This window comes from Cavia porcellus, unplaced genomic scaffold (assembly GCF_034190915.1).
Source record: "Cavia porcellus strain 051 isolate PalLab524CR breed Dunkin Hartley unplaced genomic scaffold, mCavPor4.1 scaffold_15, whole genome shotgun sequence".
Taxonomy (NCBI): domain Eukaryota; kingdom Metazoa; phylum Chordata; class Mammalia; order Rodentia; family Caviidae; genus Cavia; species Cavia porcellus.
This window is the reverse complement of record NW_026947498.1, coordinates 45,165,573-45,192,319: the sequence shown is the minus strand read 5'-3', so window position 1 is coordinate 45,192,319 and position 26,747 is coordinate 45,165,573. Positions and strand designations below refer to the sequence as shown.

Genomic DNA, 26,747 nt, shown 5'->3' with positions numbered 1-26,747 from the left:
TATGTTAAAGAAGAATTATTTTTTGAAGGTAAACTTTTCATTTTTCAAAGGTAGATTTTTGAGAAAATCATTTTTGTGTCCTAGATTCTGTTCATAGAATCGGGCCATTTATTTTTTAAGGCTTTGGGCATTTTGTATGTTAAAGTATTTTTGTCTTCTTTATTTTGGGCAGGCAACAATAGTAAGAGGAGAGCAAGGCAGACAAAGCCTTATGGTGTCCTGTTATTCCAGTATACATTCATTTAAAACATTTTCTTAGATGTGAAAATGAAAAAAAAAAATATATATATATACTATTTTCCAAAACTAATACTTATTCCAGTAATGAAATATTTCTTTTCCAGTCAAGTACTCCCTGTAAATCTAAAGAACATGAATAAAGCTTTCTGGCTTGTTACTCTTAAGATATTAGATAACATCTTTAATTTTAAAGTTGGTTCATAGGTCTGCATTAATAGCAACAGTAGTGCCATAAGTAAGTGTTTGCTTTTGGTGCAACTTGCAGCTGCCATCTTAACTTATGGAACTGGTCTATTAGTAAGGCAATATTTTATTTGTGTTTTGTGATATCCAGAGTATGCACAACCACTTGTAGGAGGAATTGTGGGTACGCTTCATCAGAGATCAACCTTTAAACCAGAAGAAGGAAAAGAAGCAGGCTATGCAGACCTGGATCTTTACAACTCTCCAGTGCAGGAAGTTTACCATGCATATGCTGAACCACTCCCAATCACGGGGCCTGAATATGCAACCCCAATTGTCATGGACATGTCAGGACGCCCCACAGCTTCAGTTGGTCTACCCTCTACATCCACTTTCAAAACTGCAGGGAACCAGCCTCCTTCTTTAGTGGGAACTTACAACACACTTCTCTCCAGGACTGACAGCTGCTCCTCAGCCCGAGCCCAGTATGATACCCCTAAAGGTGGGAAGCCAGGTCCAGATGCCCCAGAAGAACTGGTGTATCAGGTGCCACAGAGCACACAGGAAGTACCAGGAGCAAGAAGGGATGGGGAGTATGATGTCTTTAAAGAAATCCTTTGAAGATGATGCTGCTTGTTACAAAGCATCAATTTAAAGCACATGGCCTTTTAAAAAAAATTATTAGTGGTAGTAATATATAGAATGTCTTAAATATCTGTCACTGAAGTGGTTGGGAAAATGTGGCCAAGGTACAGGAAACTACTTATCTTGCCATCTTGCTTTAAAGGTGTTACTGTGGCACAGTTACTACTTGCCTGTTAAATTTTCAACTTGTTTATTACTACTGTAAAACACTATTTTTAATACAGAAAAAGACCCCTATAATGCACTTCAAAGAAACTGAAAATCACTGAGAGTATTTATTACCAATGCTGCAGGTACATTAATGAGCTTGAGTTGGTTCTGTAAGCCTGATGGGCAATACGCATGGTACTGTTCTTGAAATATCTAATGGCTTGAAATTTTCCTTTTGTGAAAGGTGGGTACTATTATGTTTGCCTCCTTTTCTATTCCTGAATTGCATCCTGGACTTTAATAGTGATATAGCATTGTTTTGATTGTAGCCATACACACTTCTGTCTTAAGAAGACTGGTGGCTAGGAAGCTGACTTGTAATGAGGTGGGTTACTAACTCGTCACTTGCTGACACTCTGAGAGCTTTAAGACTTCATGGTAGAGGACCTGGTCTCCACTCTGCTCCTTCCAATGGGGCCCTTCATGGCTGGCCCATTTCGTGTTCATAAAATGTTTGTGTTTTTTTGTAGTTAATACTTGTTTTATCAATCTCATGAGGTCAGATCCTCTGATATCTTTATACTTTGTGAAAATAGGAAAAGGAATTTAAAATTTAGAAAAGCTGTAAAGAAGATTCTCTCTGTACACTCAGAAATAATATAAATTACCATGAAAACAAAAAAGTGACCAGAGGTATCCTCTGGTTTTACACACACACACACAGAATCTCAAGGTGTGTTATGATTTTAGTCAAATAATTTTAATTTCAGTTTTCCTCAGTAAAATTTGGTAAGAAATAGAAACCCAATGTGTATCCTGCGGTACAGTGTGGTTGCATCTTTTGTGTATAGTAAGGTTTGTGAGTAGTTATTTGTGTTACACCTAGGGAACAGATGTAATAGCATCCTAGCAAATGAAATTGGTGTCTCCCAGCAACTCTTAGTCACCATTTGTTCATGACCTGCCCAGAACCTGTTTTAGATGGGATGAATTAGAAGTCATATGTAATGTATTTATTATCCTGTAGTACAGAAACTATGTCTAAACATCTTAGACTGGCAAGACGAATTAAGTTCACTGTGTGATAAAAATATATAAATTTGACTTTCTCTCTTCCATGAATCTTGGCTGATAGACTTGATGTAAAAAAAAAATGTACTTAATTTTTTTTATTAGTACATGTTTGCAATACATAATGTTTACATTCCTTGTATGGAGTTGGTTCAGGTACATATGAGAAAAATCAAATTATAAATAGAATAAAATAAAAGATAATAGTAGTAAGGAGATAGATCTTTCTAAAATGTACTTGCCCTTTAGATTCTAGAGTTCTGATTTATGCCACCAATTATTTTGTTGCCAGCATTCACTAAATTTGAATAAAGATGAACAGTATTCATTTTGCCTGCATCTATATTAGTACTGTATTCTAAAAACTGCATCAAAAAAGAATTATTTCTACAGCTTCCTTGCCTTCTCCTTCTAATATTTTTGTTTTATTCACGTTTTTTTTTCTTTGTGTGTGTATGTGTGTGCTTTTCCTTTGTCAAACTTTGAGGCACAATTTCAGTCATTGAAAAATCAATGCATATTTTGTTTCAAGATATTTGACACAAAAAGCACAGCTGTTCAACTTTTATTAACCATGTACGAATGTGTGAAGCACATGTATTAATGCAGCTTTCTCCTTTCAGGTGGGAACAGAGTAAACCAATTGCTTTATTTTTAATTCATCCTTAATACACAGAGAATACACTTTTTCTCAAGTCGTGTACCTGTTTAAAGCTTTAAGAAATGTTTTCAATAATTTTCATTTTCCCAAAGAAACCTGCTATTTTGTATAATTGTGTGCCCTGATCACTTTTCCCTGAAGCTTGCTTTTTTTTTGTGGGAAGCAAAATTTTCTGAAATGATCCATATTTTAACACTACATTCATATTGTCACTGTGTTGTCCTTGAACTACCAATGATTTTAATAAAGTACTTAGTTTTTACTATTTTTATATATTTTACTTTTCAGATGAAGAGCTGAGCCTGATCCAAATATTTTTTGTTTTATTTTGTACTTTTTAGTTGTTTTTTCCTATTAGTTTTTTTTGTTTAATATATTTGTGTATCTGATATATAGTTCAAATATATATCAGACTATGTCTGTACACACACATACAGCCTTGGAGACAATCAAGTAACAACTGAAAATGTGAAGATGACCATTTTTTAAAAATAAAAGTCCCTTGAATGTTTATTCTTTGCTTGAAACATTTAAGACTTTAGTCACTGTGATTTGGTTTACGGTTTTAGTTTTTTTTTTTCCCCCTCTAACAATACAGTTACAGAAATAGAAGAGTTATGGCAAGTGTGACCACTAGACATTTTATAAAATTATGCTGACTTGGGCTGTTACTGGGTTCTAGGAACCAGCATAGTTAAAAACACCATAATCTAGATAGATCCTATTACATTTGCCAGGTCTAGTCTAGCTATTTAAGTTCATGTTTCACTGTTTGCACTTTGCATTTAACAGTGGGTTTACTCACTGATGAAAGTGGTCCAAGTAGAGAATTTATGCAGAATTAAAAGTACATTATGTCTGCCTTTCTCCCCTCACCCAGGGGTGAGTAGAATATGAGCTCATTTAAAGAATACGGCCTCCACGCTGCGGAGAGTGATAAAGCCTGCGCTGCTTTGCCTTGGTGGTTCTACATTGTCAGCTGGGGAGGAGAAGGGATATTGGAAACACCATGTTGGATGAGATGACAGAACACTATGTGTGTTCTACAGTACGTTATGTAGAACACTGAAAACTTCCTTTAACTCTACCAACCGACCAGTCTCTGCTTAGGAAAATAATTATTAGTTCTGCCTTTTGGTTTTGAACTTGAAGTCCCTAAACTGCAAACTCCAAGTAAGAGTTGGATGGTTATTGAAATACTTTTAGGTCAACTGTGGCATCAGTTCTCATTTAATCCAGTTTGTGACTAAGGGTTTTTTTTTTGTTTGTTTGTTGGCCCTGGGAACGGTGGAAGCAGAACCATATGTATTGAAATACACGCTAGAAGTAAATGTGGTTTGGGCATCAGTTATATTCTAGAATGTACTTTTCTTACCTCGGCATGTACTGTAGTCACTCAGTATTTGTATATGTTGCTAGATTTACATTGTATAAATAGTGAGATTTTAATGTATTCATGTTTTTAAAAATTGTGTATATGTGTCTTGCTCAGATTATTTGGCTTAAATAAATCAGCCTTGAAGTTTGTAGATTTTTGTCATAAAATGCCGAATTTCTCGATTTTCAGTCCACATGTTTATGGCCTTTATCATACATTTGACAATGCCACTTTGTTTTTTTGCCTTTGACCCCCTCATTCACCCAACACACCATCATCAGCACCATCCTTTTTGGAGTCTGTTTACTTACCAGTTTCAGCAGCCAAGCGGCTGGCCATGGATATGTGGTGTGAAAAACAAGTCTCACTGTACACATGTAGATCCTCACCTGATAAGGTCAAATGAAACTGAAGGATATCTATATAATTAATATCTCACCTGGATTAAATCACCTACTAGTTTTCTCCCCCTTACACCGCCTTCAGGTATTTTATTTTTCCTACTCTTTTCTGAGCTGATATTTCACCCTTTATATGTTTTCTTTAATGAAGTGAACACTTAATATTTCCCAGTAAAAAATGTGTGAAAAACAGATTTTTCATGAAAATACTAAGTTCAAAACCACCTTGACTCTTATGGGTTTATTTGCTTTGTCATCTTTCTTTCCTGTTTTTACTTCAAACATAGTTGGCTGGCTCCAATCCAGGGTTGCATGACAGGGGTACCATGGAGTAGAAACAATTCATGGCAGAAACAATTCAAGGCAACAGAAGCAAAGAAGAAGCCTTTTTCCCTTATATTGTATCTAGGCTACCTGCTCTTAGGCACGAAGCACTCATGCCCTCTTCTATTGAGGTCATTTTTTGGTGAGCATTTACATGGGATACAAATATGTTTACATCATTAGCCCATGTGGAGAAGTACCTCTTCCTCAAATCCACATATCTCTTCCTCAAATCTTTGCTGCCAATTTTCCAGTCATATGCCTTCCAAGTTCTTGACCATGTGGGCAGACAACTGGCTACTGCCCATGAATCAGTACACAGTCACACATGTGGCCATTTCTCCTTTCAGGGAAAATGTACTACTAGGTGCACTGCCTGAAGTTCTGCCCACTGTGAAGATTTCCTTCTACTGTCCTTTTTGGGTGTTTTAGAAAGGAGCTGTAGTGCTGCAGTTGTGTACTTGCTGGTGGTCCACGTGACATGCAGAACCATCTGTAAATCAGGCCCAGCTTTCTCTTCCTGTGACAGCTGATCATATGGTATACTCCATGAGGACATAGGTGCAGGCTGGGGAACAAGGCAGGACTACAGGAGTAGAAGCCATGAGCATCTGGACAACTTCATGTAACCTCCTTGTACCTTCTGGACCTGCTCTTACTAAATCGCATATATACTGTTCCAATTTAATGGTAGACAGTTCCTGTGCACATCCAACCTTATGCCTCAGTGGATTAGATAGTACTCAGGCTCAGGATAGGCAATGCAGGTCACCTGTTATGGAACACTTGGTAGCCTGGTGTTCCATAGTCGACTGTTAAGTTTACAGTAAGACCCAGTAGCAGGCTAGGAACTTTTTCAAAGCAAGAGTAGGGGCCAGGGTTTAGTTAAGTAGCATGACACTTGCCTGGCAAGCGCAAGATCCTGAGTTCAATTCCCAGTTCCAAAAAAAACAAAAACAAAGCAAGAGTACTTGTCTAAACATTACTTGTTCCAAAATTCTAAAGGTCTCCACTGCAATTCACCTATGGGGATCTGCCAGAAACTCCAAACATCATCCTTCTGCCAGTGACATTTCAAGTACCATTGGATCTGCTGGATCATATGGCCCCAGTGGCAGAACAGACTGCGTAACAATCTGGACCTATTGAAGAGCACTTTGTTACTTTCGGCCCCAATCAAAACTAGCTGCTTTGTGAGTCACTTTCTGAATGGACCAGAGTTAAACATCCAGGTGAGGAATGTGTTGCTTCCAAAATCCAAATAGGCCGGAAGCCAAATGAAGTAACATCTTTTTCCTTGGGAGGGGTATTTATACATACAGGTTAGGGCTAGGGCTAGGATTACAATTTGAAGTAGGTTTCTGTTCATTTGCCCTTAAATTTTTTCAATTATATAAATCTAGTAAAAATTTTGTAGGCTTCCTATTTGATTTTTGGGAACACCAACAGTACCACAGGTCTACACATCAGACCATTCTGATAATTTTCTGCTTCTGCTGACTTAGGGCAAGTGCATGCATCCTGCCTTTAGCAATTAGGTGCTGGCACTTTTGACACTCCAACATCCAATCAAATCTACTGCCCTTAAATTTCCCAATTGAGTAACTGCAATCTCCATTGTAAGGTCTGCGATGCAAAGAAGAGCAATGACAGGGTTCTTCAAGGATGCCAGTGCTCCCCTCACAAATCTGTTTCTTAAGGTCTTAGTGAAAAGGATGCATTTTCTGGGTCATCCCCATGTTGGGGATTAGGTTTAACATGGTAAATCCATACTAGCATTCCTATTTCTCTAAACTTCTGAATGCCCTCATTAGTGGTAATCTATGGAATAGGAGGCATCTCAACTCATTCACAGTGGGCCATCTTTTCATACTTCTCCCACCCAGCCAAGTATTATCATCTTTCTTTATTCCACGAGCTGCAACATTAAATTCAGAATCCCTGCTTAACAAGTCCATATCAACAAACAGCCTGTCCAGTAGATTTTTGCCACTATTATCCCACAACCATTTATGTTTTTGATTTTTTAAAAATAATGCAAATGAACAGACTTTAATAATTGAATTTATTTACTCATTTAGAATTGTATGGTTTGTGTATTTCCCTTAACTTAAAAAAGAAAGCACAAAAAACACTATCTTCCTCCTTCTGAATTATTACTAATCACATTCATGGTTTAATTAACTGTAGAGTGAGGAAACAAAACAGTATTACTTTCACAGCCAAGTGGTTACAGTTTGCTACATCAAGGTATAATCATATGGCATCTTCCCACCTGCTATGTCTACATTAAATAAAATATATTTCTCCAAATGTAACATCATAGTCAAAATTGTGGTAAACGCTTCCTGCTTAGGAAATCACATTCTTTGAAAATTCTAAGATGAAATAACTGTAAGATGTTTTAAAAATACTTAAAACACTTAAAAAACACAAAGCAATCACAACTTATTTCCCTGATACCTAAACTTTTTTTGTTTTTCATAAATATATTCACAGAAATTAAGCTGGTGGTTATGAATCACCAGGCAGCAACAGATTTAATATACATAATTATTTGACAAGTCCATCCAACATATTTAAAAATAAACTAAAAATTCCAGTATAAAAATAAAACGAATATTGTTAGCATAATCTTCTGAGTTTGTAAAGTCAATCTTCTGTCAAGTTGATTACAAAGTTTTTTTCTATAATGCCCTTCAAAAAGAGCTGCTCTGCAGTCACATTGTGATACGCATTCTAAAGAAGAAAAATAAAAAAGATTACCATTTGTGTCTGTCTCAGAATATTACCACAGATATTCTGCACCTTAAAAGTTTTATACTAAAAAAAACGTTCCATAGTAAGCTCAAAAGTTACATGAATGCTGTTACCTTCCTAATGTCTGACTTGTGTGAGAACTTCCCCTGAAGCCTACTACATCCTCTTAAATTATCATTTAAAAGGTTTCTTCAGGCATTTTGAATTATGGTATAAATCTAAAGATCAAAGTTTTAAGACCAAATGGAATTTTCATAAAAGCTCTTGGAACTCATTTTAAAAAATAAATTGACCTAGGGATGAGAAACTACTGTAAAGCATAGTTTAGCTTACGATATGTGTTTTGAAACTTTTGGGTTCAGAGATATAGCTCAATGGTAGAGTGTTAGCCTAGCTCGTGCAAGGCCTTGGTTTAAGAACCCCAGGACCATAAAAATACAAGTAATAATTCTGTTCTATTGTTAGACACCCTGTGTTTTTTTGGGGCCTCTGATATTCTATTCTTTATGTGGCTTTTGGAATACTACAAGCATTACAGGAAAAAGTAGGGCTTCTCAAGGCATCCAATTTTTTCTAAACTACTCAAGTGTTTGTCTTACATTGAGGAGGAGGAGGGAGGTAGGAGGAACAAAGGACAGCATTAAAATCCAACCAAGGTTATACCGCTTTCTCAGTTTATGCAGTCTTTTGGGATTAAAGGAACTGATTTACTGAAATGTAGTCATGTACTTTATAGCAAATCATTTATATTTTAACATTAAAATATACAGATAACATTTAAGTCCTATCACTTGTATACTGGTAATCTAATAATCAGAAATATAGGAAACTCCCATTCAATTAAAATCCTCAGGATCAAATTTACCAGCATTGATCTCTATTTAAGAGAAACATGATCTAGTCAGAAGGTTTATAAACCTTTCAGAGACAAAAACTTCTATGGGGTTACCTTGTTCTAGACCACTGGTGTCAAATCTGTGGCACGCATGCCACAGCTGGCTAATACCAGATTATCTTGTCTATTTAATTGAAAAAATACATGAGAATAATTATAAGAATAGCAGTGCTTTTCATGAATTTACATATCACAAAACAGCAAGCTCAAGTGTTTTATATTAAAATGGTGCACATGTGATGTCCTAAAGACTTGGTCCTTAAGTGAGTGTGATGACAGTTGATAACTGTAAAGCTTTCCCAAAGCTCTAAGGCCCGCAAATACAGTAACTTGATCTTGGACTCAGGTCCTAGTTTCAGCCCTCAGTAGCTCTTTAACACCTCCAATGAAGCCCTCAAAGCTTCAAAACTTTCCCTAAATTAAAGGAGAGGGGAAGAAAAAAAAGGCTTTCTGACAATTAAGATTAAAGATTATACCAAAGTAAATGTATGTAACCTTAAGTGGTATGCATAATTACCTTATTCATCAAGGACATGGTGGCATTTCCATAGTAATGCAAAGGACTCTTAAGATCAGAAAGGTTGTATTTAAAACCAGCTAAATGAACTTCGTGACATATATGAAATGCCAGTGTGATGGCAATCATTCCTGTTGTTGGGTGTTTGGGTTTCTAGAAGGGAAATAAAATTTTTTAAAACCCAAGTGAATTATTTGTTTTCAAGACATTTGATTGGTCTAGTTTTATAAAATGATTTCTGAACAGTGAAGCAAGTGAAAAATATTTAAACCATACTCCAAGACACAAAGCTCCAAACAATATACCTGACACTGAAAAAAAATACAATCTATAGATGAAATCTTAAAAAGTTTTTTTCAAATAAAACTTAGCTAAAAATACTAGTTTAGAAGACAACCATTAAAAGCAATGTTCATGATCCTAGGTTCAAAGCCCAGTACAAGAACAAAAGAAAGAGGGAGGGAGACTTAAGGAAGAGAATACTGTGGCAATGTTTTCAAGAAACATGAATCAGGCACTTTATGAAAGAGCAAAGCCTGGGAATTTTGAGATGCATAAAATAGTAGGACTACTTAGCCTGATTGGTAACAGCATTATTATTATAAAAGAAAGCTTTGTATAAGCCTTGAAATACCTAACTTTTCCTTAATAATTTAGCTTTAGAAAAAATACGAAATTTCAATAAATACCTGACTATAAAATGATTCTAGAGGGGTACCTAAATATTACAACTTCAGCTGCATCAATTTTTTTCAAAAAGGGGGTAAAAGCAACCCGTTAGCCCTTTCATACATCCTGAAAACCTCTTGGCATGCAGAAGTGTTGATTTTCACTGGGATACCATCTAAGACAAAAGATATTTTAAGGCTTTTGGCAATTTGAGGATTCCATGGAAATTACACATGAAATTACACATGAGTTTTAAAGGTAGGGACAGCACAATAAAATCAAGTGAACCCCAAGTAGCAATCTTATCTAAGAGCCTAACAACCTTCAGTTTCCCCATAAGCTTTCTTTTATCCCATGAACTGCAACCCCACAAAACCCCTTGCCATCTGCTACAGAAGTTAGTGGTCGGGTTGAACACCTAGGGATCATTCAACTCACTGATTCTATCACTTTTTCCTTCTCTTGCATTTTTTCAGGCCCTTCATCTCTTTACCCCTCAGAGTCCTCTGCCCATAGTTAAAATAACCTTTTATGTTTAACTGTGCACTCATCACCCATGAAACTGCCTTTATAACCTGACAGATCCTAAAACCTGGTGAAACTTTTAATTTCCCAAACATACTGCACCTACCATTAAGCAGCAAAATACACTAAGAGAAAAATATGCCTGCCTGGTCAAATGATAAACGTATGACCAAAGTCTCAAGTAGGCACTCATTACGTCTAGCAATAGATTACACTTGCCAAACAAATTTCTGATCCTACTCTCCAACATGAAAATTTTACGACTTTCTATCCGGTAACAATCTTAGTCTTACTACTTTAAATTGACAACTCAATCCTTACTTTTCTGTGAAAAAGCAGTCAAAAAAGAGCTTCCATGGCCATTCCAACTCCCAAACTACCATCGTACAAGCATCTTTACCCATATTTACAGTGCTCCCTCCTCTTAATGGATGAGATATCCCTGTTGGTGCCTATGGTCAGTCCCTTCACTAATTAATACATACCATCATTCTCTTCTCAACAGCTTTACTGCTACTTTCCACTTTCTCCCCTTGTCATAAAATTTTTCCTCTTGAATCAGTTCCTTCAGCACACAAAAAATGAAACAAATTGCTTTGACTCTATGTCATTTTCTAATCTCTGCTCACTTCTTGAGAATTTAATGCCGGTACTTATGTCTACAGAAGTCTAAAGTTTTTAGACCACCTTATTGCCACTTTCTTTCGCTTTCTTGTGATATTTTCAGCAGAATGTGCTATTGTTTGGACTGTCCCCTAAACTTGTGTATGTAAAAACTGGGTTCTCAAGGTGGCACCCTCAAAACAGATTATGGGACTCAGCTGTCTTCCTCTGTTTCCAGGAAATGTGAGCATACACCGTATCATGCATAATGATGTGCTGTCATGACCAGAGGCCCAAAGCATGAAGCCACTCAATCTTAGACTTTAATTTCCAAAACTGGAGTTAAAGAAATTTTTCTTATTAAGGAGCCTGTCCTCAGTATTTAATGGTGGTAACATGAAGCTTCCTAATACTGAGTGTCACAGACAATTCTCCTTAGCCTAAAAGCTATGTACATGTCCTGAAGCCAGTTCTGCCACTCTGAAAACAAACCTGCCCACCAGCTCACGTAGACTTTTCTTGCATAACCTTCAAGATGAACTTATAAGGATAAGTCTCTTGGACATGCAGAAAGAGATCCCATGAAGGCTGTGCAAGGGCAAAAATCCCTCTACTTTAGATTATTTTCCTTGCAACATGAAAAACACAAAGATAGCCACATCTAATTTTGAGTGTAGCCCTCAGATACTACCTTATAAGCCATGATTTGTATAGTTTTTGAAAGTTCCTAGGGCCCTCTCTCCTACCTCAGCCAGATCTTTAGTTTGAAACCATGCCAAGACACATACATACTTGATTTTTGGGAAACACTTTTGGAAAATGAAGCAGATCATAAGCTGCTGTCCTGATAATGAAAGGATCTAATATTCTGATTTGATGAGGTTTATAGATCAAGTTTAAGGCTGGTTTCTTCCAAAAACCATTAGTGTTCTGAAATAAAGAATACAAAAAGTTATGGTTGTCTTTTGGGTTTTAAGGGGAAAAATACTGAAGGTAAGCTAAAGGCAGATCAATTTTGCCAACTTACTATTTTGCCACCAGTTAACAATTCCTCCAGCCACTTTAAGTCAAGTGGCTTAAAAACAGTGAGTATCGCTGTAGCATTAGGATCACTGTGACTGGGATCTGAAAAAACAGATTCTGGATAAAAAAGTCGGAAGGTTGTCCTTCTCCCAACTTCCTCTTCATGTCCTAAAACAGGACCATTATTCATTCTGTGGGTAGTAAAACATGCAAGATATGTAGACCAACTGAAGCATGAGCCATTTCCATTAACGTTTTCAGTGGTTTCAGAATTGGATAAACAGCCATTTATTCTGTATTCTGAAGCCACATGGCAATAGACCAACCTCTTAGACATAATGGTGAATGAAGTATTTCCTTTTCATGAAATTGCTGTTTGATCAAAGGAGAAACATTAATTTGTATCAGAAAACTAATATAAGGAGGCAATAATAATTCAGTCTCACTTCTAGGGCAAGTGACAACTAAATAAAAGAGATGGGAATGCAACCACAGAATACCAGAGTTAAAAGAGACCTGGCAGGACAACCACACAAGCCTTTAATTTGCAGTTAAGAAGTATGATGTCAAAAAGATAGTTATTTGCCCATAGTTACACAATCCTGTAGCACATGGACATGTATCAAAGTGACAGGCAAGAAGAACCATTTAGGTTGGACCTAAAGACTTACCAAAATTGTGCTCTGAAATGAAGTATTCATATAAAACTGCTGTATTTCATTTGAGCACAACTAGATGAATATCTATTGCTAGAGGGAATCAAAGAACCACAGCCTACTGTTTAGCTCTGTGTATTCTCAGAGCCATGGTTAGACACACACTATTTATGCACATGCTATAAAGTCATGCTGTAAAAAAAGCAATACTTTGTTTCTAAAACAGTGTCCCCTAGGAGGATAAAATACTGTTTTACCCTTTGTCACTGACCTTGTGTAATACAAGACAGTCTTAACATTCGAAATGACTTTCAAAACATTCCAGTAGTGTTTTCCTACCAAGGCTCTAAATCTGAGGTGGGAAACCTGTGGCGCGTGTGCTGCAGCAGTCTGTTTGTTATCACTGAAAGTTCTAGAAGTTTCATTGATGCTCTAGATGATCAGATTTAGACATTTACAGATATACAACTTTGTGAATGCTTCAAATATATTTTGTAATTTTATAATATCATAGTTTCCTCAAAATGGATAATAGGAAATAAGGTGACCGTGCTATGCAGAAACCAGTTTGTAGCCCAGCAAAACCTGCCAACACTGCCAGATCATCTGAATATGTTGCTCCAGTGTGAAAGCATTCCCACAAAAGCTTATTTTTAAGCGTATCACACTTAGATCTAATGATGACCTTACCTAAATCTTTCATTGAGAAAACGGAAACATTCTTGTTTTCCCACTACTACATCTAAAGGAATACTGTAAAGAAGTGGTAACCACAATCTGGGGTCTTCTTTTCATTACAAAATATCAATCACCCCTGCTGGGCTTGGTAGCAGAGTATGTAATCCCAGTATGCTGGGAAGCTGAAACAGGAGGTTGGCAAATTTCATCCCAAGCTGGGCAACTCAATAACTTAGTAAGACCCTTTTGCAAAATGAAAAGCAAAGAAAGGTCTGAAATGTGATTCGGTGTGAAAGCCATTCAATTCCCACTACCAGAAAATAAACAAAAAACTACACTGTGACTCCAGCTTTCTCTCTATCATACCAATCTCTCTATTCATTTTCACAGTTTAACAATATGGTTTAGCATCTCCTCTCTGTGTAGAACAAAGAAATCCTTCCTTCTTTACATAATCATTTCCAACTACCTGCTCATTATTTAACTCCTCTTCTGAGCTAAATTTCTCCAAAGAGTTGACTAGTGTTTCCACCTCCTCCATTTCCTATCCTTTCTTACTTTCTCTTTCACTCGTGTCACAGGTCACCTAAAGCCTGCTTTGTTCAGAGTGACAGTGGCTTTATACTAACAACCCAGTGTCTTCTTCCTATCCTTGACTTCCATGACTTCTCATTACCATTTGGGACCCAGTTAATTTTTTTCTCTGTCTTGGAACACTTTGCTATCTTGACTTGAATGATTCACCTTCTCCCGAATTTTGCTCACTCTGTTTCCTTTGGTCAACTTCTAAGTGTTCAGCTCCAAACCTCTGTCCTGGGCCCTCCTGTCACTCTGTCTCTCCCTTGCTAATCTTTCCAGATCCATGGTTGAAATATATATATATATATATATATATATATATATATATATATATATATATCTCACAGGCTGCTCAACTGCCCACTTAACTTATCCATTACATAGCACCTCAAATCTAAAATACTAATATAGAAATCTCACTTTTTCTCTTAACATACTCCTATACCAGTGTTCCCCAGCTTAATAAATTAATTACCCCATTCTCTGGTCAATCGCAAGCTAATAACATAGTGAAAGGCCTCGCTGGTTCTTTTATTCTTTTTTTTTTTTTATTGGTACCAGGGATCGAATTCATGACCATGAATTTGCAAGGCAGCGCTTATGCCACTGAGCTAAATCCCCAGCCCGGTTCTTTTATTCTGATTATTCCTCATACCTAGTAAAATGACAAATTCTGACAACTTAAGGTCTATAATATGTCTCTAGTCTGTCCACTTACCTATCTGTTTCCCATGACAATCCTGTCCCAAGCTATATGAATTTAAAATGACGCTTCATTTGCATCTTAGTTAACTTTCACATTCCATTGTCTATGCTGAAGCCAGAATATTTTTAAAAACTAGGCAGACTGCATTACTTACTCTCTGTTTCAAAACTTTTTAAAGTGTCTTGTACTTAAAACCTAAGACTCTAATTAATCCTAGCTTACAAATTCCCACATAGCCTGCTCCTCACCTAACTCAGCTCTCAGGTATGCAACTCTTACCCTACCGTGCTGTCCTCTAGCCCTACTGGGATTTTGCTGCTTCTTTCAAACTCAGGATCATATATCCTCCTGAGGACATGAAATAAGCATTCTCTGCCTAATCTCCATGTTGTTGATCCTCTACGATCACTTAGGTTCAGCTTAAAAATCTACTCTTTAAAGTGGTTCCAAATAATCACTCATTCATTATCATTTTAAGAAAATTTTCTGTGTGGCACCTGCTATATTTTCTTGTATATTTAATTACATTTTGTCCCTTCATTAGAATGTTAGAATGTCCACAGGAAGCAGGAAATTTGTTTTATCCACTGTTGTCCTGTGGGTAGACATGTGCCTGGCATAATAAGAGCCTCTAATATTTGCTAAGTCTTGGCCTCATCCCTAGCCATCAACAAGAGAGGGCTTATGTAACCAAATATATAAACAAATTGATGCAATTTTTAAGACATAGCTGTCCTAAAAAAGGAAAAAAAAACTTTTCAAACCAATAGAAAGATATTTACCTTATTATTACATCATAAGAGTCAATTTTTTCTCCTAATGTCTTGTTCTTCAAAATTCCTCCATTACCAACCACCACACACCTTTTACATGGTTCACTGTTGGGCGAATAGACAAGAGAGAGAGATTAAGCAATCTTTTTACAAAATAGGATGATTCTAAGAATCTGTTCTTACTTTCTGGATTTCTATTTCTATTTCAAATTTGAAATTTCTATTTCAAATTTCACTTGTTGTACAAGAAGAAAAAGTTAATTATAGCTTACAGATCTAGGTATGTATTAAAAATATACAAGACATTATCAACTCAGCCACCCACATACGTTCGGCCTTTTAATTTTTATAATCCTCTATTAAGATAAGCTTGTTATTATCACATACAGATGAAATCAATTCAGAAAAATATTATATAACATTTTAAAGTCATACTCCAAAGACATGAAACTAGCATTTGGATCCAAACTTTTAGATTACAAAAAATTCTAAAACCAAACCAAACAAAACAAAACCCACACCCTTTATCCCATGATTCTGTATGCTGATAAATACAAGTGTGTTTTATGTTACATACAAGGATACTTTGCCAGCAGGTTACCCATTCCTCTCATACCCTCCCAACGTGTCTTTCTGTTTTATCTCCTAAGTGTGGAAATGGACAGTTTCTGCACACCTCCTCCATCCTCACTTCAACATTTCTAAACAGTCAGTAGTCCAGACTAGTCCTTGAAGCTTAAATAAAAAAAACAAAAACAAAACAAAAAACTAAAAATGCATTCCACTTTCCTAGCAAAGAGCTTTAAAGTGGGACACAAAGGTAGTCTTTCTGTTGCCAGGAATCATGAATTGCAAAATATAGACCCTTAGCAAGTGTGGTTGTCATCCATCTGTCTTCTAGTTGTTACTACTGGCTCTGGGTGTATGTGCACACATGTGCATGTGTGTGCGCACATACTTTGTTACTAGAAATTGAACCCACATTCTTCACATACTGAACTATATTTCTTGCAATTTTTTTGTCCATTTCTGCTTAGAAGATGAATTTAGAGCAGCTGCAGCCATCTTGCAATTCAGAGTGAAAAAAGAGTTAGAAAAATTACCCTCAATCCCTAATATCATGTAGTCACTAATTCAATTATACAAACATACAGATGGGTGGGTGGTACACAGTCCAAATACCGGACATATCACTGAGATAACTGTGTGCATCAGCACTCCCTTGGATTAGGCCAACCACAGAACAGCCACAAAGAGCACATTCTGGTATTCTTAGCTGGGAGCTAAAGCCACATACTTATGCAATCTAGGCAATAGCAAGTAACTTAATCAGGAAACTATTATTTGCAGGCATAAGAAACTAAAATACTCTGCAAGAGATTATGGGTACAGACCTGACTACTTGTTCTGGTTCTCCTTCTTCAGCAGCTCTGGCAAGACAGCCCAGTAATCTGACCGAAGTTTTCCCTTTCATGAAGTTAGGAAATCACTGGTGTCCTTAATATTGTTATTCCATTGGATATGACCATTTCCAACACATGTGTAGCGTAATTTCTGTCTCTTTAGCTCACATGTGACAACAGATGGTAGAAAACAGGTAGTGCTGCACCTGGACTTCCACCACGTATGACTCAATTATGTGCCCACAGCTTCCCCTTATCCTCAATTTCCTCTACAAATTAAAAACCTTTAAAAACAGCTTGGTGACAGGAATATAGGCACTGATACTCTTAATAAAAAAAATTTAGGACTCTTTGTAACAAACAGCTGTTAATGTCTAATTCTTTTTATAATTTTCTAAGGGCATGCTCTTTGCTTGGCTGGTAACCAAACTAATCCAGTTTGGATGCTGACATAATGGATCCTGCAACTGACTTGACACAGGTGTTTCCTTTAGGCAAGACATTTACGTGTGGATACTGTATAATTATTTATGTGGTGGGGCAGGTGCATTATTTAAGAAATCTGGCACACTTTCATAATGCCATGCTGGTGGTTAAGGGTCGTGAGGGCTCAGATTTTGTGCTTCCGAGTTTCTGCTATTCTGGCTGGAGGAGGCTGTATTCCTGTTGGAAAGAGCACCATTCCTGGGACCAGGGAGCTGGCTGGTGCTAGGGAGCATGTGGATAGCCAGGAAGGCTCAGGACTTTGGAATAGGAACATATTTCAAATGCTCTTTTTCTGTATTGCAATTACTTTTAAATATCCTCAATCTTTAATCAACATTGTAACCTTGTATCAGCATGCTCTGAAGAATAAAAAGAGGAACCCAAATCTATGATAAATCAACAGCTGCAGCATAGAGAAGAGATGCATTAACCTCCATTGTTACAGAACAGTCACTTAATTGAATTCATAATTCTCAGAGTAGCACAGAAACAAATGGGGGCCAGAGAAATAAATGGAGAATACAGACATAAATAGCTTGTTGTCCCTTAAGTCATGTTTCCTTTGTCCTTTGAAATAGGACTCACTGTTTTCAAAGATGGGCACACAGTCACCTGAACTAAAGAGAATATTTTCCCACTCAACTTCCAGCTAGGTATGATTTTGTGATGGAGTTCTACCCAATGGGATATCATGAGTAGTCGTGATATGTATTTAAGCAACTATTTCTGGTCAGCGTAGGCAGAATGGGAGAAGCACTAGTTCATAGAGTTAGCCAAATCCAGTGGTATAAATTCTCACTCCTTGGTTGATTTTGAGCTTCCCCCGTGAGGGTACTGACTATGGAACTGGGAAGAAGTGTACCTCTCATAAGCTGATACCAAGCCAGGTATGGTGGTGCACACAGGAGGCACTCAGGAGGGTGAGACACAAGAATTGCCATGAGTTTGAGGCCAGCCTGGACTACATAGTGATTTCAGGATTAGCAGGGACTACACAGAAAGACCCCATCTCAAAAAATAAAAATAATATAAGTAAAAAACCAAAAAATTTTTGATACCAACTTGCTGCAGCACATCACTAGATGTAACAGTGTCATGATTCCTGGAAGATGACCTTAAGTGGGAAGGAAAGCCTCAAAGGTTGGGGCTTTGCTCCCTTGCTCCTCCCTGCTGGCAGGAAACCTAGTTATCATGCTGACAGTCAGGAGGAAGCCATACTCAGTGGAATGACACAGTCATAACCAAAAATAAGCCTGGGCCTCTGAGGACCACAAAACTGCTGAGCTAGCACTGCACTGTTTATCTGCAGACTTCAGGTTCATATGAAAACTATGCGAAAGAGGAAGACTTATACCTTGTAAATACAACTGGTAATTCATGTTTTCCTGTTTACAGTAGAATCTATCCCGAGGGCACCATGCATACTGTTCAAGATAGCTGAACAAAACTGGTACTTGCCTCAATCTGGTACAGTCTTAAAGAATTCATATTTGGAAAAAACCCAAAAATGTCTGAGCCTCCCCAGTAATGCTTAGATGGAGGAAGAACACATAGGGATAAAATTTGAGCTGAAAAATAGACACAGGCTGGCATAGAAAGTGGAGGCAATCTCATTGGCAACAGGGCAAAGGGACAGAACAGCTACACGTAGTTGGCAAGAAGGGAGGAAACAGCCTGGCCAAGGCACACAAAGCAGGAGGAAGGTTATGAAAGCTACTAAATATAACACAGACTAGTTCTCACATAAAACTAGGCAAAAAGGAAACTTCAAGTCACATGCCCTAAAGAAGCTGACAGGAGCTCACACTTACAGCATTAGTGATCCTTACAAACTACTTGTAGGTACTTGCTACAAATATTTAATGAATAGCTTTTCTCAATGATAACTCTTGCCCTGGAGTTAGACATCTGGGCACGGGAGTTAGACCTACCAAGGGTTACATGCTATCCCTGGCATTTACAAGCTATAAAAAACTGTGTATGTTTACCTAGACTTGGTTTCTCTATTTACAAAATTAGAATTGATCTAAAGCACATATGCTGAAGGTTTACATGAAATAAAGCTCTACAAAATGGAGCTATGTAAACACACACACACACACACACACATATTTGCTCATAATACAGTCAAAATTGCAAAATGAAATTAGAAATTAAAACAATCTAAAATAAACCAACCTACATTACAAAATCTACCCCTCATTAATCTTAGGGCCTAATAGTCAAAATCTATGTTAGATAGACCCAAATAAACTCTAATACTTGTCCTTGAGCTCTATTCTCCACTTTTTTTCTCTGTCCACTACACACACCTGCATCCACCAATCAGCACCTCTCTTCTCCTGAGAGAGAAGCAAAATTCTATAACTTACTTTTTTTTTTAGTAGATCACATCTATAGATCACCAGCATGCTCATACAGATCCAATGGTCAAGTGTTAAAGTGAAACTTAAAATTTTGTACTTACCTCTGTAAAAGAAGCCTACCTCTCAAGACTTATATCTTTGGTGATTAAGTTTCTATGGACCATCTTGGTAAAATTTTTGTAGTTAGAAAATTAATAACTAAGCAAAATGCTTGACTTTTTAAAAATATAATTCTGAATAAGAAGGAATAGAGTTGCTTTAAAAATCCAACCTCATTAACAAATGAAACAGAGGCTCTTCAGGAGTAGACTGGAAGACACATGGGAACCTATGGGAACAGCCCATGACAGGAGAAGCTTGCTAATTAACAGTGGGTATGGATTAGTTCTAGTGGAAACAACTTAGAAAGATGCATGGGTTTAACATGGCTTGACTAGAACTGTTCATCAGCAAAACTGGAGAATTTTGAGTTGACCAGTTATGTGGTTTCTAAATTAATTTTGTAGTTTATATCAAGTGAAACAAGAACAAAAATAGCTATTGTACAAGTTTTACTTCTGTAAAAGTGCTATGGAATTTTCATGAGTAAATATAGTTTATATCTTGTGGCACATATTTTGTATCATCTTAGCTAAAACTTAAAGTCAGAGAGAAGAAAACAAACTCACTTGTCAAACTCATCAAAGAGATCACAACTCTGAAGTTTTGAAAGAGCAAGTTGAAAATATTCCTCTAGAAAATAAATGGAAAATTGTAAATAAAAGATAACCATGGCTTCTAAGATTCATAGTAAATCACCTTGCTTCCTCCTCCACAAATGTATTTCCAGTTGGTGTTGCCAAATTTGATTTTTTCTCACTTCGGCAGCACTTATACACATTTGATTTAATCTGCGAAAAGTTAATAACGCAATTGCAATTAGCCCACACCACTAAATAGGCACATTCAAAATGGTAAATTTTCAAGATACCTCTCAAAAACCCTGAAATAAAATGCTTAATCTGAAACCAATTATAAAAATAGAAAAACTGGCAGTATCAGATAATTCTGAAATTGACATTGTAATAGAAGTCAACAGTAAATTTAAGTATTTAGACTGTCAAACCCTCTGCAAAATATTTTAATAATACAAACTAAAAACAAAACAAAAAACCCAAGATTAGTTGAAAAACTAAAATCTAATTCACAGCAATATAGGCTTGTCACCTCTTAAGATTTTAGGAAGGAGGAAGATTAAAATGCTTTAGAACTATGTAAACATGCTTTTCATCAAATGCCGCTCAAATTTAACAAGGCAGGGTAAGAATAGTACTACTGACCTGATGCTCTTATCCCATAGGGTAAATACAACTTATTGCTACCATAACTGGAAGCAATCTTTTGAAAATCAGCTGTACACATAAAAGGGTGAAACTGAGGAAACCTGGAAAGAAACAATAAAAAATAATTATATCAAATGCCTATTATATTTTCAGGCTTTTAGGATCACAATTGCAAGTAAGTGTAGTATATAGACCATATTGCATGATTAGTTTAAAATTTCTGAAAAATTATTTAAACCTTATATAAATTATTTACACTGGAGGAGCCAGGAATATAGCTCAGCAGCATAAAGACCTGCACAACAGGAAAAAGGTCCTGAGTTTCCTTCTCAGTACAAAAATCACACACACAGAGTGCGATAATGCAATTGAACTCTGTGTTGGAATGGAATACTTCTCAGGTGCTAATAATTTTCAAAATTACCATATGAAATGTCAACAAGCAAAAATATATTAAAAGTCACATGCCACTAGAATGCAACTCTTTCTAATGTCATTAAATTAAGAATTAGGAAACTTGAACCCTGGAAAAGCTCTGCTTTTGGGGGGGTTTTACCTTATTTTTAGTGCTCAGTACAAAGTATGACAGGGAGCAAATGACTCAATGAATTTTAACTCCAAGTCAATTTTTATGAAGTAGAATATGATTAAAGACAAGATTCTTAAAACCCATTAAAATGCTATTTAAATGCTATTTTCACCCACCAGAAGACTAGATTCTGGTCACATGATGCAAGACAGACCTAGCTAATTGTCACTACAGACCCTGCACCCCATCTTCCTGACACATCAGTTCTGGGTTTAGTCTGAAGGATGCAGGTAGATATCAGATTGGTGCTGGGCCATTCCAAGGTTCCAGGAAAAAATGGAAGTAAACAGCGGTAGAGTCAGAGTGAAATAGCTTCAGTTGTTTTTTGTTTTGCTTTTCTGTCTTTTTGAGATAGGCTTTTGCTACATAGTTCAGGCTGGCCTTAAACTCACTTTGCAGCCCAGCCTGGCCTCAAACTCACGGCAAACCTCCTGCCTCACCTCCTGCCTCAGCCTCCCAAGTGCTGGAGTTACAAGTGTGTATCACCATACATGGCCTAAAATAACTCATTTTATCTTGGTTTGGTTGCTCACGAGCCACTAAACTTGGGAAAATAATAGAAGCTTAATGTTTGCAGAGGTGAATTATAACCCTGATACTGCATTCAAGTGAAAGAAACATGGCCCTCCTTGCCCTAAATATGCTGCACGTCTCAGATTTCAGTTATACTAGCGAGGGCAGGTGCAGGGGTCAGGCAACCTACAAAGGTCATTTCTTTATCAGAGTTGGTCCCTTAAGTTCAAGACTGGCTATGGAAAGAGAAAGTATCGAGTCACTTGATTCAAGCTTGAGAGATAACTTCCTGGGAAAAATCAGAACCTAGATCACTGCACCAACAAAGGACTGTTATTCTTTGGAGTTAGAAAGACTGATGCTTATGATAACTAATGATCAGTGTCTGTTTCCGATCAGACCTTATCCTTGGTGAGTGATATTTATGAATAAAATAATTTGGTAAACAAGGCACCATGTCTCAGATATAGCAAGCACTCAGTAAGTATTAGTTTTACATGTAATAATTACATTAATTGTATATATTATAGTATAGCATAGCAATATTATATCACATTACCTTCTGGATTGCTATTCCTGCAAATGTCTGTAGTAAGACAGGTTACGGGAAATAATCTAGATAGAGGAAAAACACTAAAGCTATGAGAAAGGAAGTAACTTGTCTAACCCATGGATGACAAAGCTGCAACTCCCAGGAGGCAGGTCTAATTCTAAAGGAAGGCATCCTATTCATGCCATTCCAAGATTCTGAGCATAGCTTGTTCATTGTTACTGGGTTTCCTCTATTTCTGAGAGAGAGGTAAACTCCATGGGATTGTGTGTAAAGAATACTATTTGCATTGCAAATAAAAATCTTCTTGTCCCTTAAACTCCCATAGCTGAACATCCTGCCAATGTCATGTATTTCAATGAGAGAAGAGCCATTGAGTCATAGTACACTGCCAGCAGCTGGGAAGCACACTGAGGGAAATTCTGTGGAGAGGTAGGAGGTGGGACCACCTGGACCCTGCTCTAGTGACCACCAAAAGCCAATCTTAGCCCTAAACACAAAGGACTGGAAGCTTCCCCCCTGGTCTGGGGCTAGCAGTGGCCTTAGTCCAGCAGCATGAGCAGGCAGACAGCCTTGGCCTGCAGTGGACAAGGGCACTCCTCCTGCCCAAAGACCAGTTTGTGAGAGAAGTCGGTGATGTGAAACAGAGGAAGCTGTGCAAGGTCCAGAAAGAGCCAAGTGTACACAGGTCTGGGAGCAACCTGAGGTTTTCCCCACCTGAGGGTGCCATAACAACTTGTAGAGAGCTGTAGAGACAATCACAGTAAGGAGAAGTGGACATCCAGAACACTGTCAGCTTAAAACCAGACCCAGCCCAGACAACAAGAGGCCAAGATCAGCCCCCTACACAGCACAGCTCCTACGGCAAATTTGTTGGGATTGTAAGGCATGTTTCTGGGATCCAACTGGGATATCACCACAAAACTGTGGACACCAGAGGGATTTCATTATTTTTATTTTTCTTGTTTGATTGGTTTTCCTTTTTCTTCCTTGTTAAGTTTTATTGGTTGCTGTTTGACTATTTAGGTTTCTTACCTTGTTTTCTTCTATTTGTCCTGTTTTTCTTTCCTCAACTATCTCTCTTTCTTTTTATGACATTTTCATGTGAGTGAACACTGTCTTTGTCTCTTTCCGTTTCACTTCAATATTCTTTTGCTTTCGTTTTCACTGTTTCTCTCCTGTGCTCTTCAACAGTTTCTCAAAATTTAAGTGATCATCTGTTACCCTTTGGTCTGGCCTGTATTATATCTGTCCATACTCATTCCTCTATCTTGTCCCCTGTATCTCTTACGCACTCCATATGTACTGGGTAAAATCATTTTACTAAGGAGAAACACTAGTATATGTTGGATTCTGTTATGTAACAACAGAACGTACTACTATGGTTAAAGATACCACATTAATAGTTCCCATTGTTTGGCAGTTGCAAGACTAGGCTTGATGCTGTTGTTATTGCTAATGATACTGCTTTAGCCAGGAAGTCGTACCTGTTATAATCAGTTTTTTGCCTTGTATGACAACACTGTGATTGTCTGAGGTCATAATTATCGTCAGAGTCTAGTACCAAAGGACTGGGTGCTGAACAAAATATAGCAGTGTCTCATCTTTAATCAATTGGAAAGGTAAGTTCTTGAGACAGACAAAAAAAAAGGTGGTTCTTTTGATCAAGAACCACTTACACCTAGAAGACATCTCTGAGGAATAAACATTTCCTAGAGAACCTTCTATAATAGTGATGAAGCTGTCTACCATAAGAAATCCACAAGAATCAAAAAAGAAAAAATTAAATGAAAAATAGAAAATGACAGATTCAAGAGTAAAATGCAACCCCAGTCTTTCACACCACTCTGGAGAAGTTCAGAGCACAATGAGATAGAGTAAATCAGAAGCCATCAATTGAACCAATCAGAAATGATAGCAGCAGAAGTAAAAACAAACAAAAACAAATGGATGAGGTGATAGAAAAAATCTTCCAGGAAAAAAAACCACAATGATCAAAAGGAAAGACATTAGAGCAGACACAATTTTAAAAAAAATAGAGGAGCTTAAGAAAATGATGAAAACCATAAATGCCCAACATAGGAAAGAAATTAAATCTAGGAAACACATTCAAACAGATATCCAGAAGATTAAAAACTTCACTGAAAGTATTCACAACAGATTGAACAAAGGCAAGGATAGAATATCAGATCTAGAAGATGACTGTGGTTAGAAACCTTGAAAAGGAAGGTATCTTAAAAACAACATGGAGTCATTAAAATTTAACCCAACAGCTACATAATTAGGCAAAGAAGAACAACAGAAGAGTGACTGTAGTCACTGAGAAACCTGAAAATAGTGCAAATGACTAAAAAACTCTTCACAGAATTAATGTCAGGAAGCTTCTCAAATATGGATAAAGAATTTGACATACGGGGAGAGGAGAGAAAATGGCGGCATGCTAGGGGATCGAGCGAAGAATCTCTCCAGAGAATTCAAACTCAAAGCTAAAAAAAAAAAAAAAAAAGACAGCATGGAGAGGACCAGACAAATCCATAGCGATTCTTATCAACCAAGACAGTACAGCTGGAGGATTTAAAGTCGTGCTGAGACCGGAGGCTGCAAATCCCGCGCCCTTAAATCAACGAACAGACTCCTGGACCCAACACGAAAAGCTGAGTTGCTTTTGGGGACTGCGGAAACTGAGACCCAGATCGAGACTCCAGGCGGCAGCCAGTTCTGCACCACTGTACCAGAGCAGATGTACAGAGCTCTGGCGTTTCGAATCTAAACGGTGCACAGAAATCTGACCAGTCAGCGCTGAGCCGCGAGGTGGGGAAAAGTGGACGGCTTGGTGTGTGGCGGTCCCGGAGCTGGGACTTGCACCGGACTCTGGTGAGTATAGAAAACCCCGCGGCAGCTGGGTTTGGCCAGAGAACAGCTGGCCCGCCACCACGGGGAAATCAATAACACAGAATCTGGTGCAGACATATTAGCCTGGCGGCTGAAACCGCAGCTTGGTGACATCACCAGGACCCCCTGTAGGGAGGGCTGGTGGAAGACATCTTGAGTCCTGGCAGAGTCTGATTGCTTGCTGGCTTCAGCTCCGCACGGAGAACTTAGTGGGAGCCATCTTGGTTTTGGGCAGATCTGATTTTCTAGAGCTCCTATCACAGAGAGGTTTGGAAGAGAACGGCTGGGACCTGGGCAGAATCCTGTGCCATTACCCAGCTGCTTCTGATTCAGGGAGAACTGGCAGGAGCTGTTGGGGCTAGATCAGGCCTCTGCTTGGGGCCCAATGGGCGGATGCAGAATGGTCACAACTCAGTGACAACCAGAAAGTACAGCCTAATTTATGAACTAACTGACACAGAGGCTAGAGACTAGACTGTACCGCCCCTGCATCCCAGCCTACCCCAGATAACAGCAAATTGGGGAGGACAGCAAAAACTCAAGCCAGCACGCTTCTGAAAGGCCCTAAGCAATTCGGAGAGGGCCAGAGAACTCCAGGACAGTCTGAAAGAAACCAGAAACATGACAAGAGATAAAAATAAAAAAAAATCTCCAGCTGTTCAACAGGAGAAATTAAACCCAAGAGAACTAAACACTGAAGAGAACAAGCACAGTAACCATCCATTGCTCGACTCAGCATCAGCCGAAATTAAAAAGTATTTACATGATCTCATAGAGGAATTTAAAGATGTACTCCTGATCCAAGTGAGGCAAGATATAAAGAGATTAATTAAAGAAATGACAAGCCCTGCCCAAGAGAACACAGATGGAAGAACTGAGGAAATCAGAAAAGAAAGAGAAGCATCTGAAGAATTTAAGCATAACTTAGAATACATGAAACAGATCCAAAGAGAAAATCAGGAAACTAAAAACTCCATTGAATATTGGCAAAATGCCTTGACAGAAACTAAAGACAACCTTCTGAAACTTGAAGAGAGATTTAGGGCTTATGAACGTGAAAGAAAAAGCCTCTTAAAAATAACAAGGAACCAGAAAGAAGCAATTCTAAAACTGGAAGATGATAAAAAGATGCATAACCTAAGAATAAAGAATGTGAGTGAGGAAGCAGGAACATCCAAAAATGAAATAC

At 37.6% G+C, this 26,747-nt stretch overlaps 2 protein-coding genes across 8 annotated transcripts in view; one reads left to right on the top strand and one right to left on the bottom strand.

The window, feature by feature from the left end:
* Positions 1–4,479, top strand: part of Dcbld2 (discoidin, CUB and LCCL domain containing 2) — a 120,413-nt gene extending 115,934 nt beyond the window's left edge. The window contains exon 16 of the mRNA XM_003469218.5: positions 575–4,479. Within this exon, the coding sequence (XP_003469266.1) occupies positions 575–1,044 (470 nt within the window). The 3' untranslated portion in view covers positions 1,045–4,479. The remainder of the gene's footprint in view (positions 1–574) is intronic.
* A 2,622-nt stretch (positions 4,480–7,101) lies between these two features.
* St3gal6 (ST3 beta-galactoside alpha-2,3-sialyltransferase 6) overlaps positions 7,102–26,747 on the bottom strand; it is a 62,832-nt gene continuing 43,186 nt past the window's right edge. For 5 of the 7 annotated variants that reach the window (XM_063224815.1, XM_063224814.1, XM_013151739.3 and 2 more), the window contains 7 exons: positions 21,012–21,115; positions 20,361–20,424; positions 15,447–15,542; positions 12,050–12,236; positions 11,815–11,952; positions 9,226–9,378; positions 7,102–7,792 (listed from right to left, as the gene is read on the bottom strand). In XM_063224815.1, coding sequence (XP_063080885.1) covers positions 7,706–7,792; positions 9,226–9,378; positions 11,815–11,952; positions 12,050–12,236; positions 15,447–15,542; positions 20,361–20,424; positions 21,012–21,115 — 829 coding nt within the window. In that variant the 3' untranslated portion in view covers positions 7,102–7,705. Of the gene's footprint in view, positions 7,793–9,225; positions 9,379–10,904; positions 10,985–11,814; positions 11,953–12,049; positions 12,237–15,446; positions 15,543–20,360; positions 20,425–20,490; positions 20,583–21,011; positions 21,116–26,747 lie in introns of those variants that run through there. The other 2 variants (XM_023564856.2, XM_063224817.1) reach the window with 2 other exon arrangements.